Raw genomic sequence first — 13,313 nt, 5'->3', positions numbered from 1 at the left:
AAGCATACAGGCTAAACTGAGAGCAGTTACACTGTATACAAGCTGAACTGGATTTATGTTAAGTAATGTATGAATTTCACCCTGAACAGGGTTAATGGTTAAGAATCTGGGCTGTCAGAGAAGTTGTTTCTATCTATGGTAAGAGAACCAGAGAATTGTAGTGGTTCTGTCACCACTGTATACACAAGCAAATTGTTTTGCACTAAAGACACAATCCAGTGACCAGTATAAGATTAGTTCTTGCAAACCTTAAAGAACCCATTCACATGCGTAGCTCTGTTCTCTCTAACAAACCAATACAAAATATGTGAAATGAAACCCTGTCAGTAACATGCTGTGCAAAGGCATCAAGTATACATTCAAAGTATTTGTCTCTTCTGTGAATACTTGACAGACGAATGAAAAAAAAAATACTAACTCTTGCTCTCCACGGGTATTTGTCTGGCTTTTTTTTAAACAAGTAACTTTGAATTAGCACCATTGCACTATTGCTCTTTTATGACATATCGCTTTTTGCTCCCTGAACTCTCTGTAATTCGCTTTGGATAAAAGCGTCTGCTAAATGAATAAATGTAAATGTAATTTTGTTTATTAGCTGAGATTCATGACCCAACCAATATTATCCAATTATATCCTTTTAAAGATGAGAACATCCACAGCATATTGTATTTATAATCTACCAGTAGGAAGGATGGATTTCAAATCACAATTTACAGTGTTATGCAGTAAATACAGTGGAACCCCAACGAAAATGAACATAAAGTTCATAAAGATAAAAATATAAGATTACATACAAGAATAATACATTTTGTTACATTGTTAACTCCTTTACTTTCACCAAAAAACAAGTTAAGTTCACAGAAGTTCATCAGGAACATGCACTCAACAAATTTCTGCAAAACCTGGAGATTCATGTTGAAGTGAATCGTTGCAGGGATGACATATTTTTGTAGGCTTACCTGGATCAGTTCTACCCAAAGGCAGATTTTTGCCAGGCTTTTGGATGATTGCAAAAAATAAGCTCTGTGATTAATAAGGGTTTGTGACACATACACGTTTTGTCTATCAAAATAATCTCTACAAATAAACTCTACATTTGTTACTTTTAAAGCCTAAATAGAATTGACCCTTTGCACGGTGTTGGATTGACAGGCGACCGGACCAATAAGAACGGCGATATTATAAACCTGCAGTTTTAAAAAGTCCTTCGCGATTGTTGCTAGACATGATCCCTTATAAAAGTCTTGTCACGGTGTGTAATCTTAGTTTTCATAATGTACAACAATAAAGACTTCTTGAAACAGACTCATACAAGAAGACTTGTCCGGAGTTTCCCCTCACAGACTTACTGTCATATGATCTGCGCTGAAAGACTGTGTCTCATCAACACTGCCAGAATTGTATTGAAGGTCAAATTTGATAATCACAGTATCACCCGTTGTCTAAGCGTGTAAGGAAGTAATGGCGCCAGCCGGACGTTGTGTCGTTACAGCAAGCCCAGTACATTAGGCTAGAGCTTCGATCTTTATTTTGTTTACTTTATTCCGAGTCACTTTCACATCTTTAATATATTCAAATGCATATTGCAGACTTATTATATTACACGTCATTTTTTTTTTACGAATGATTATTTCACTATAAATATTCTTTTATAATGTCGGACATAGCAAAAGGGGGCGGGCTTTGTGAAGGGTCAATTGGCCGAAACAAAAAGCTAACATGAGGCTACAACAGACTACACCACGGCCACACGAAATCAACACCACCAAGCCTATGACAAACAAAGCACGTTTTTGAGATTTGTGTCCATGTTGATTATTTTTGTGAGATTTTGTATGCGTGATGACTTTTAACGCCCCCGACAACATCTGTAGCCGTACACTATTTAGCAACTTGTTTTAGCAACTGCAATCTTAAGACACGGTAGAGCTTTAAATTTCACGGGCGGGTCATTACTGGTGTGTTTTATGTTAGAATGTTGTGTAGAATAAAACATGAGTTTTTGTTTACCACAGACCTTATTTTATTTTAGACATTTGACCTAAAAACCCATTTATGTTACCAGAAGTGCTAATATGATAACTCGCTTCCGGATTTTGCATACACAATCATGTCATCACTGTAGCTCTTTAAATAATAATAACAATAGTATAAAAATATAATTGGAAATGCAAAACGTGTATTTAATTAGAAATCCGAATGAAATAAAAACATTCTAAATAGTGCACTCGGACCTTTGGCACCCCCTGTTTTGTGATTACATTTATGCTTTAACCTATTTTTATCTTGCCCTTTGACTTCAACTCTGAGCAAACAACAGAAGCTCATTTTGATAACTGCTCTTTAATAGAGGAGACAATATTTCCATATAGTTGCTTTGTAAACATCAACAGCACAAGATGGGGTTTCATTTCAGTCCATCAGAATATGATCCCATCAGTAAATAAATATGCAGGTAAATGATCAGCCAGTCAATGCAGCGTGTAAACAAGTCAAGAAACAAACACAATATCAAGTAGCACTGAAATGTACAATATCTCTATTATTTCACTGACACTTTATATATCTTTTACATTTGGTGTATTTGTAGTCTTTTCACATTCAATGGTCTTTGACGTAAACCCATGATACAGTAGTGCAGGCTCTTTCTCGTGTGTCTCTTTAGCCGAGAGTCCGTATGTATACCAAGCAAGATGTAGAGCCGAGCCCAAAACATTCAAGAAGTTTGTGGAGGTAATGCTAACCGACATCAACAATGCTAAGCCTCAAAAGTGACTGACTTCATTGTATGCACATATTGTATATTATAGAACAACACAGCAACTGTTTTGCAATACTTTTTCGTTTCTGTACAAATGTTTTTCTTTAAACTTGAATCTGTGCTACCAAACATACATAATATCAAATATTTTTGCTTTTTGTACAGTGGAATCAAGAAAAATAGCAACTTTCTTGAAAATAACAAACAGGCTTTACAAGTCTCCGTAGTTTCAGCTTTTGTGTCATAACTGTATATGGTTACATAATATATAGTATAAAACATACATTAAATGATGTACTTAGTACAGTCCAACACTTGGCAATATCACGAAAAGGGGCAGATACGTGAAACCATTAGGTTTTGATTGTATAAGGCCATGTAATCCTACAGTCCTACCTTTCAATAGAAACGTTATAAAGAACGACACAAAAGCATCTATACAAGTCTGCAACATTTAACAACAAAGTGTAATAATTCTTCAACAAGAACAAAATACAGTAAGTCATGTAGACACTGTAAAGTGAGCCCCTTTGTCCCTAAAAGGGTGTGTCATTTAACTTGACTCCACCCTTACTCCAAGCCCAACCTTTTCCCTCAGCCCCATGGCGGAGGGAACAGTGGTGCTAGAGATTTGTAATCTGAGTGAGCTCAGAGTTTGAGTTTCCTGACCCTGGATTGGGTTGTGGCTCAGGGCTGACCAGGGGCAGCTCCACGCCTAGTCATGCAGGGTTACTCTTCCCATCCGAAGTCTTGCAGTTGTAGGTCACCTCGCGTGCAATATTGCGCATACGGCCTGACTGCTGCATGTCAAGGCCAAACGGCGATGGGTGGCAGAATTCACGAAAGCAACGTTTGAAGTTTTCGTCGAGGAATGCGTACAGGACGGGGTTCAGGCTGCTGTTGACATAGCCCAGGGCGATGCAGAAATGCATGAACACCACCTGAACGCTGCCCAGGTTGAAGCCCAGCGACGGCGCCAGGGCCATGATCTGAATGGGCGTCCAGCACACCACAAAGGCGGCGACCACCACCAGCACCATGCGCGTGATGCGCCGAAGGTTGCGGTCTTTCTCCTTGGACCCTGAAAGGATGCGGACGCTGCGGAGACGTTTCAACATCAGGCTGTAGCACACGCTGATGATCGCCACGGGAACAAGAAAGGAGAGGAGGAAGATGCACATACCAAACACTGGGTCCCAGTAGCTGCGCGGGTCGGGCAGGACCAAGATGCACTCGATACCTGATGAGAAAGAAAAAATATGTCTTTAAATATGGGCGATTATGCTCAATGGAGTAAGTCAGTGCCTCTCAAACCTGTCCAGGCGCATTCCTTTAAAGTGAGATCTTACCCAAAAAGAAAATTCTTTCATCATTTACTCTCCCTCATGTCTTTCCAAACCTGTTTGACTTTTTTTCTTCTGCAGAACACAAACGTAAGAATGCTTCCATTGTATTGACACAAAAAGCAATTTCTCAAAATATCGTCTTTGTGTTCCACAAAAGAAAGAGTCAAATACAGATTTTGAACATGAGGTTAAATAAAAATATGTTTTTATTTTTGGGGAGAACTATCCCTTTGAGATAGAATCTAATATTGCACCCAGCATTTACTTGCACATGCTGTCCCCAATTGTTTTAGCACCTAATTCACAAAAGAACTTACACAAATTAGCTAAACTGTGTGAAAACTATTTTCTCTTGTGTACAACTTGAGTACTGTAGAGGATTCACCACGTGTTTTTGCCGAAAAATTATTGAAATGTGTTGCAGTGCTACTGTATTTTCAAGCGTGCATTGGTGTCTTACGCTATAAAATGAATGTGAACATTTTTATCAAGCATTCACATTTCTAAAGGGGCAGTAAATAATAAAATCGTAAAAAACTCATCAGAAAATATCTGCACTCATGTAAAAGGAAGCTGTTATCAAATCTACAACTGCTGATGCTGTAAATAATAAATCCCTTGCAGAGGTCCGTCCACAACATTGAGCTTATTAAGGGGTGATGCACATTTCGCATCTTTTGTGCCCCGGTCGTGACGTGCATGTGGTTCGCACATTTTTCTAGGCGCGTCAGCGCCGCATCAAGATGAAAGTAGTTCAACTTTTCAGAGTGCCGTGGACACACTGTGGGTTTTTAAGACGCGAATTGTGAATCGGCCCTAAGAGCTTTTTATCAACATGCCCTTTAGAGAAAATGATGTTTTCACAGTTAATATTTTTTTCTCTGCCACTCCTCTTGACATTTTTGACAGCAGCCTCAGACAACATTAAAAGCCTTTCCATTCTTTGAGAAAGTTCTCTATCTGCACTCCCATGGAACAGATGTCAATTACCGGTGCCAAGAGGTGCTTTCTCACCTGTATCTCAGCAGAACTCCTGTTTTAAGTTGGCATGACGCTTCAACATATACCTGTGTTCTCATCTGAAACTCTGACCACGCTTTGAAGAAATCCCAGAATCCGTTTTAAATATTCTTTTTTCATAGCCTGGCTTTATAAATTAATCAAAAGCAAACCATGTACAGTACAGGTACATACATTTTTAAGACCTTTTGTTGTGCAAAAGCTAAACATATTAATGAAAATAATCTGAGACAATTTACAAACTGATCCCATTCGTGTTTTATAGTCCTGTTGGTTTTGTTAATATAAATGTTGCAAAATAGTAACAATAAATAAAAATTTGCGGTTGCCAAACCACGAAGGGATAAAATTAAAGGGCTAGTTCACCCAAAAATACAAATTCTGTCATCATTTAAACAACCTCATGTCATTTCAAACCTGTATGTTTTTCTTTCTTCTGCAGAACACAAAAGAATATATTTGAAGAATGTTGATAACCAAACAACAGCGGTACCCATTCATTTCTATTGTATAGCCACACCACTAATGCAAGTCAATGGGTAGCGCCATTTTTCGGTTACGTTCCTCAAGATATTTTCTTTTGGGTTCTGCAGAAGAAAGAAAGTCATACAGGTTTAAAATGACAGGAGGAAATTATGACAGAATTGTCATTTTTGGGTGAACTATCCCTTTAAGATGGAGGAATGCATGGTTAACCCTTTCTCATTAGCACTGCTTTCTACAGGGTTTTCTTTGTCAACTGAGCTTTCTTCTCTTGTGTTTTGTAGAATATTAAAGCAATATTATAAATAAATTATTGCTTTTATGAAACGGTAATATTATGGCTATGTAATGTGGTCAGCCGTTATAAATAGTTTTTTTTATAATGGCCTGGAACTCGGCTCAGCCAATCAGAATCAAGCACCAGAACTGACCATTTTATAACATGTATTAAGCTACAATATGTACAATTTTGTAATTTGCATTACAATGGCCTGAAACTAAGGGTGCTCTCTGACGCAATTGGGAGCAACTGCGGTGAGATACACCAGTTGCCCTAACTGCAAAAACGAAATCTTTTTTTGACAGCAGTGAGATTAAATGGAGAAAAATCAATCCATTTACTCTTTTAACAATGTAATGAGGAATCTCAACAACAACAATCATTTCAATTGAGTCCATTTTATTTTGGCAATAACAGTTTTGGAAGAAACTTCAAAAGCAATGATACTTAAAATATAAGTGGAACTTCAGTGTGTTCCCTGAGCTATAAACCCAGAGATAAACTAATAAATAATGCAGTTTATCTCCTTCGTGGATTTGTATGCATTCCTGGAGGTCAGTACATCAAAAATAGGCCTCCAACTGGTTGGCATCTGTATATTTGTAAAAATGTAAAATGAAACATAAAAAAACTATCTGGCTGCAATGCAAAGAACAGTGCGCACAATGTAATTCAGTTTGCTGATCATATGCAGTTAATAATCATCATTATTAACTGCATTCTTAGAGGGTGTAAATCCTTCTCTTAAGTGCTTTATTTATTTGCTTTTTTGTTTCTTTGATATGTTGAAGAAAAACAGAACATGGAATTACCATCTACACTGACTGGACATTTGCTTATGGACTTTACGCTTCAGCATCTAATAGACTCATCGTGAATAATGGATTACTTTAGAAGTGAAAACGTGTTGACCAGATAAGGGCCGATCGGCCAAAGTATCACATATGACCAGGGTCGGCTATAGGCATGGGCAGGGGTGGGCTGAGCCCATCTAAATGTCTTGCCCACCCAATGAGAATACATTTGTTTAGTATTTTCTGTTTGCTGAAAGCAACGTCTGATACTTTAGTTTGTAACAAAGAAGCATGCTACATGCTACAGGTGAAAGCAAAATAACGTGGAAAGGAATTGTAGGCGCACTGAACGCTTACTTTGAGTTTATTATATACAGCATGTAAAATTAATTCTAAACAAATTTTTTATAACTGGAGTTTTTGTGGGGAAGCAGACACGTCACGCGAGCAGTAACATTCAGCGGTAACAGACAGCTATTATTTGCTTCCAATATTAAGCTATATTCTAACCTATCGGCCGTCAGGTACGACTGAAAGATCCAATTTCTGAAGCTCTCTCTTCAGAAATAAATCTGAATCTAAAACACCTCAATTCAAGCTGAAGGTGTTGGCGAAACACAGTGCAAAAGAGTTTGGTTTAGAGGCGCTGCACTATCACGGTCCTCACAAACAACATCAGATACGATGTAAAGTTCATTGTGCACTGTGCAGTGTTTTTTGCTAAATTAATGTGTAAAACATCAATAAAACGCACACAATTACTATAAAGGGCAATAAAAAATATTTTCTTCTGTAATGAATGTCTTCTGTAATGAATTTCTAATATGTAAGTAACGTATTATATAATAAAATGTTATGAAAAAATGTCACGTAATATTTTGGCACAATGGCGGCCCCCATGCACCACCTTTACGGCATACCCAATTTTTGCACCACTGCCCCTCTCTTTCAAAACACTACGGTGGCTGCACAGCACTAAGATGTCGCCACGTTTTTCGCTTCTTTGCAGAAGGAGATTGAGTATTTATGAAACGCTATGTAGAGTAGTTTAGGTCTACTGTAGAAACAACATGATGAATTCCATGTAGCCCAAGGGGATCTGCGTTGTATGTAGATAGAAATAGCTCATTCTAAGGTAATAAAAAACATAACGATTCATTATCTAAGTTATTTATACACTTTTGAAGACATACTGTAGTCATGTATATTATATTGAATTTCTGTCAGTAGACCTCCAAGAATTCCACATTGGACCTTTAAACAATCATCATTACAGTAATGAGAAGCGAATCAGAATTACCTAACAAACACACATCAATGCATATCCTCTCTATGGTGTTAAAGCTGTTTTCTGCTGATGCAATTAACACCCCTCTCATGATTTCTTACAGAAAATACACCACATTCAATAAAAACATGTTATGATTATTAAGAAGTCAAAGCCACGGGGAGTAAAGGGCTTTCTGGAGCAACTACGGTTCTGCTTTGAAAACAGAGTACTGAGCAATTAAGTCTAAACAATCTGATAACTGCTGAATAATACGCCCTGGATGTCCTTATAATGGTACATCTATTATTAAAATACACACCCACACACATATACACTGTCATATTATGGTTTTCTGCAGACCCCAAGTGTGCTGTTATTTGTTAGTCGGTGTGCTTTGGTATCCCGTGGTGGGAAAACGACTGCTCTCCTGTTGAAAGCTGCATAAATGTTTAGAATTTATGGACTGTTTCAAAGTTATTTTGAAGTATTTCCGAATGAATACTCATGTTGGGACATGTGATCATGTTGGGACATATGGAACTTACTGGAAAGTGGAAACTAATGTGTATTTGCAGTGATTTGTGAAGAAATTCACTCCGCGTGGAACTTTTTTACTATTATTGCTGTGATCACCATTATGCTGACATTATAATAGGATGGTTGTAAAGAGACAGATCACAAAAAAATAATTTTGTCATCATTTATTCACCCAAACTGAATCTTTCTTTTGCAGAACACAAAAAAATACATTTGGAAGAAAGCTGGTACACAAACAATTGTATGAACACCACTGTGACATTTCTCCAAGTATCTTCTATTGTGTTTCACAGATAAAAGTGTCATTCACAGGTTTTGAACAACATAAGGGTGAATGAATGATAGACAGAATTTAAATTTTTGGATCAACTAGCCTTTAACCGTATTACATGAACTATTGACAAGACTTCCTGTAATAATGTAATAAAAGTTGTTTTGTAGAAAAACTAATTTGGATTAAAAATATCTATTCACATAACTGTACACACACTCACCATTGTCATCCTCCACGTTTCCAAGAACCATAGCAGGGACACCGATGGCTGAGGCCAAGACCCACACGCAGATATTGACCACCTTGGCCTTGTGGGGGGTCCTCATGTCCAGGGCTTTCACAGGATGGCACACGGCCACGTATCGATCCATGCTCATCACGGTCAAGGTGAACACACTGGTAAACATGTTATAGTAGTCGATGGAGATAACAGCCTTGCACAGGGCATTGCCGAAGGGCCAGAAACCAAGGAACACATCTGTTCCCTGGAAAGGTAGCGTTGCCAAAACCAAGGCATCAGCCAGCGCCAGGTTAAAGACATAAATGTTGGTAGCTGTCTTCATCTTGGTATATCTATGGAAGTAAAAGAATAAGAAAGTGTGAGAATGGAAATATGAAACCAGGGTGAACAGCTAAACATCATTATCCTGAAAAATCCACTCTGTATTACTGAGAAAACATATTAGTCATTTCAGCACGAAGGTGCTCCCCGGGCCCTCTGAAACAATGGCATTAAAATGACATTTCATGTCAAATCTGCTTTGCTTTTCAATGTTTTCAATCTTCTTTTATTTGAAAGCACGAACCTACAAGTCACTCTGCACGAATGCAACAGGAATCATGACAATGCATGAAAAGCAGGAATTATTTGGCTGGCAGCTGTTTTTTGATGCTTGAACAAAGAATCTAGAGATGATCGAATCACTCCAGACAGCTAGTGTTCATTCCCACTGAGTCTAAAGAGAAATAAAACATTCGATGGCTTATAAGAATGAACTTATTCCGAACACTAAAATTAGTCGGTTATATGAAGTGTCGGTTGCAATTGCAGTGGCAATACTGTATTATATAAATATAAATTGTGTCATATAATAAAAAGATTGTCCAAATCTCTGTGTGGTGTAATCTAATGTTTTGTTTGGAATTATGGTAATTTTACCAAATTTAACATAAAATTTAACAATAATCACAATCAAACATGTTTGATACAGTATTCATATAATATATAGGCTATTAATAATATATAAACGAGTGTGAATTATTATAATAATATACAGTCAAACCAAAAAGTATTAAGAAAATAGATATAATTTTTGATGTTTTTTTATAGCGGATAGCGAGTATAGCAAAATAAAGTAAAATGTGAAATATTATACACCAAAATAGCAGTGAAATACCAGTAAGATTTATAATAATTTGGGACCAAATTATTCAGACACTTTGACCTGACCATGTTTTGCTTAAGTGTTTTTTCTCTTTAATTGCTAATGTAACATTTTCACACCACAGACTGAACAAAAAAAAACATACATTTATAACATACATAAAAAAGTTATCTGACATCATCAAGATTAATTTGTTCGGACACAGTTTACCTCTTAAGTTCTTTTCATAATTCATTACCATTTTCTAAACTATAGCGAGTAAACTGTGATAATGTGAGGAATGTTGAAGGTGTCTGAATACATTTTGGTTTGGCTGAATAGTAGAGTGTGAAACATTAAGTATAATGAGAGCTTGCTTGAGACATTTCTGTTTCATCTGTTGCTGTATTGTAAAGCATTTCTGTTGCCATTAAATGTCCCAAAACATCTTTAGACTGACACTGATCCTCTCTTTCTTGCTATTTATCTATTTTTATAATTGTCTTTAAAATATTCTTTTTAAAATTTCTAAAACAAGTAATTTATTGGCATGGTTGTTTCCAATATTATCAATGCATCAAAAACAAAGACAAAAGTGAAATACGGTACCAATAATACGAATAATATAATAATGCGATATAAAATGTATCCTTTCTTCAGGGCATGAGAAGCAAGAGATTTAAGATTTTTTCCACAAATTTTTCCCATATTTACATATATTTTCCACATACAATGGCTTGTCACTAAAGGCAACTGTCACAGATATCTTCAGTTTTGGTTTTGTCTTCTGTGTTCCTTGCCTGTGTGCATTATTAGTTTATTAGTCCCACACCTTTTTCTGTTCATACTAATTATGTTTCTCTATGTATTTAAGCTCTGTCTGTTCCTGAGTTCTTTGTCTGCTTTTGATTATGTTAAGTTTGGTTGAGAGTATCCTGTGTATGTTCCTGTTTAGCTATTATATGCCATTCCGTGACAGAAAAGCAGACCTAAGACGTGAAATATTGGAGCATTTTTTGCCTCTCCCGGATGGCTTCCCGTGCCATTCCGCTCCTGAGATTGGAGCAGGGACCTGTTGGAAAATCACACTCTGGACTTTTTAGATCTGGCATGCCTCACCAACTTCCCGGATCGCTAGCTCGAGCGGGAAAAGGCCGATCTTCCAGCGGACGGTCCCAAAGAGGATTTTGCCGCCTTTGTGGAGAGGATGCTGGAGAGAAATGGACTCTTTTTGTGTGCCCAGCTTAGGACATCTCCAGACCCACTCCCAACCCAGAGAGCAGTCAACCATCACCCCGCTGCATGGACTCTCAGCCAGAGCCAACGGCAAACGATGAAGAGCCCTCAGCACACTCAGCATTGCCGTTGGGTCTTCAACTGCCAGCCACCTCGAGCCTCCGAGATCCAGACTCCATCTTGGCTCCGGTCATCTTACCAGCTCCACAAGGCTCCTTCATCCCTCCTTCTTTGTCAGTCATCGACCATCCGTCGCCTCGGAACTCCAATCTTTTGGCCACGCCTCATCACTCCGCCCCTATGGCTCTATCAGGCTCCACCTTCATCTTTGGTCCCTCCGGTTCTTTGAGATCACCCTGGCTATCTATCAGCTCTTCTCCCCACTGGGCTCCTCCTTCTCCGCCGGCTGTGTCTCCGTCAGTCGGCTCCCTGGTGTCACCAGCTCTTCCACCTCTACCGTGGCTCCTCCATCCACACCCCCGGAGGCTGTCACCCTGGCTAGCCTCAGGGTCTTCACCTGGCTCCTCCTGCACAAGGCCCCTCCCTTTGGACTCCATCCTGTAACCTGCCCCTTGCCTGCTCCACGCCGTCTCCTGAACCCCCACCCTTCCTCCTTAGTTGGACTTTTACGATGCGCCTTTCTAGGAGGGGGCATCATGTCACAGTTATCTTCTGTTTTGGTTTTGTCGTAGTTAATTAGTCCCACACCTGTTTCTGTTTATCCCAATTATGTTCCACTCTGTATTTAAGCCTTGTCTGTTCCCGAGTCCTTTGTCTGCTTTTGTTACATTTGGTTGAGAGTCTCTTGTTTGTTCCTATTCATCGATTGGAGTCCTAGTTTGGATTATACTTTGTGCGCTTGATCACAGCCATTTCGTGACAGTGAGGTATAGGATGATCCACTGTGCAACTATCCCATCAAACTCATGCATGCTTTGTATGAAAAGGTTTAAATAAAATGAACTTTTCGTAATACATACATTGGGATTATGACAGACATTGTTACAGCCGATGAGAAATATGAACAAGGAGCTTAGAGTGAAGTCTGGCTGTGAGATCAAATATGTGCAGACTGTGATGAAACTGTGCCCTCTTCCTCACTTGCACCTGTCTTTATGTGCGTGTGTGTGTTTCTATTGAGTAAAACATATGAGTTTTGGAAGTTTCGGAAGGTTCTTTCTTATATCTGTAACCTTATTAAAGTAAAAGTCTGTGGTCACTGTATTAGTGAGGTTTAGACTCTTTTCTTCTTTTGGAAACCACACGTCTGCCTTTCTCCACAGCTACACTGTGTTAAATCTGTATTTGGGAACTGTGCCCGCTTTATATCTCTGATGCTGCAGATACAGCCAAATCAGATATTTTATTTTGACCTAATACCCTTTCGATTTACTTTGATGTTTACTCTTTTGTTTACTAGTTTGTATGATTTTATTTATTCTGGTTTAGTTTTAGTTTAGCAGTACTGATCTGTTACATGTTTCTCAGTAATAATGGTGGATGTTAAGAACTGATCTCTCTATATGTCTCCTAATAAATTGTCATAAGTTGATTCTATAATGCTTTCTTCATCCTCTGGTGTCTCTTTCAGGCCATTCTGTGACAGCGAGAGCCAGACATAGTAAGTATGGTGACGAAAAAGAAAGAAACCAACACATCCCTCCTCCAGTTGTGAGTCATACAGGTGTAGAGACATTTTAATCATCCTACACCCAAAAACAAAACGGATTTAATGAATGCCTAAATCAATTCAAATTGATGTGTCAGCATAAATTGTGATGGATGGAAAACTATTTATTGCTATAAAAAATGCTAAATACTGCCATTTTCACAAGTGCAGTTTTGAACTCCACAGATACTGTGCTGCATATTATGATTAGGCCTAAATAAAAAACGTTTCCATCACATTCTTACACAGAGATTTAATAATTACAGAAGCATGATAGGG

General features: G+C 38.2%; 1 protein-coding gene across 1 annotated transcript in view; it reads right to left on the bottom strand.

Annotated features, from left to right (window-relative positions):
* Positions 1-2,008: 2,008 nt before the first annotated feature.
* oprl1 (opiate receptor-like 1) overlaps positions 2,009-13,313 on the bottom strand; it is a 29,448-nt gene continuing 18,143 nt past the window's right edge. Inside the window, exons 3-4 of the mRNA XM_079479043.1 lie at positions 8,986-9,338; positions 2,009-4,001 (exon numbers count right to left, since the gene is read on the bottom strand). Of these exons, the coding sequence (XP_079335169.1) occupies positions 3,481-4,001; positions 8,986-9,338 (874 nt within the window). The 3' untranslated portion in view covers positions 2,009-3,480. The remainder of the gene's footprint in view (positions 4,002-8,985; positions 9,339-13,313) is intronic.

This window comes from Barbatula barbatula (assembly GCF_947034865.1).
Source record: "Barbatula barbatula genome assembly, chromosome: 17".
Classification (NCBI taxonomy): Eukaryota; Metazoa; Chordata; class Actinopteri; order Cypriniformes; family Nemacheilidae; genus Barbatula; species Barbatula barbatula.
Note: the sequence above shows the minus strand (reverse complement) of the source record. Positions and strands in the feature narration are given on the sequence as shown.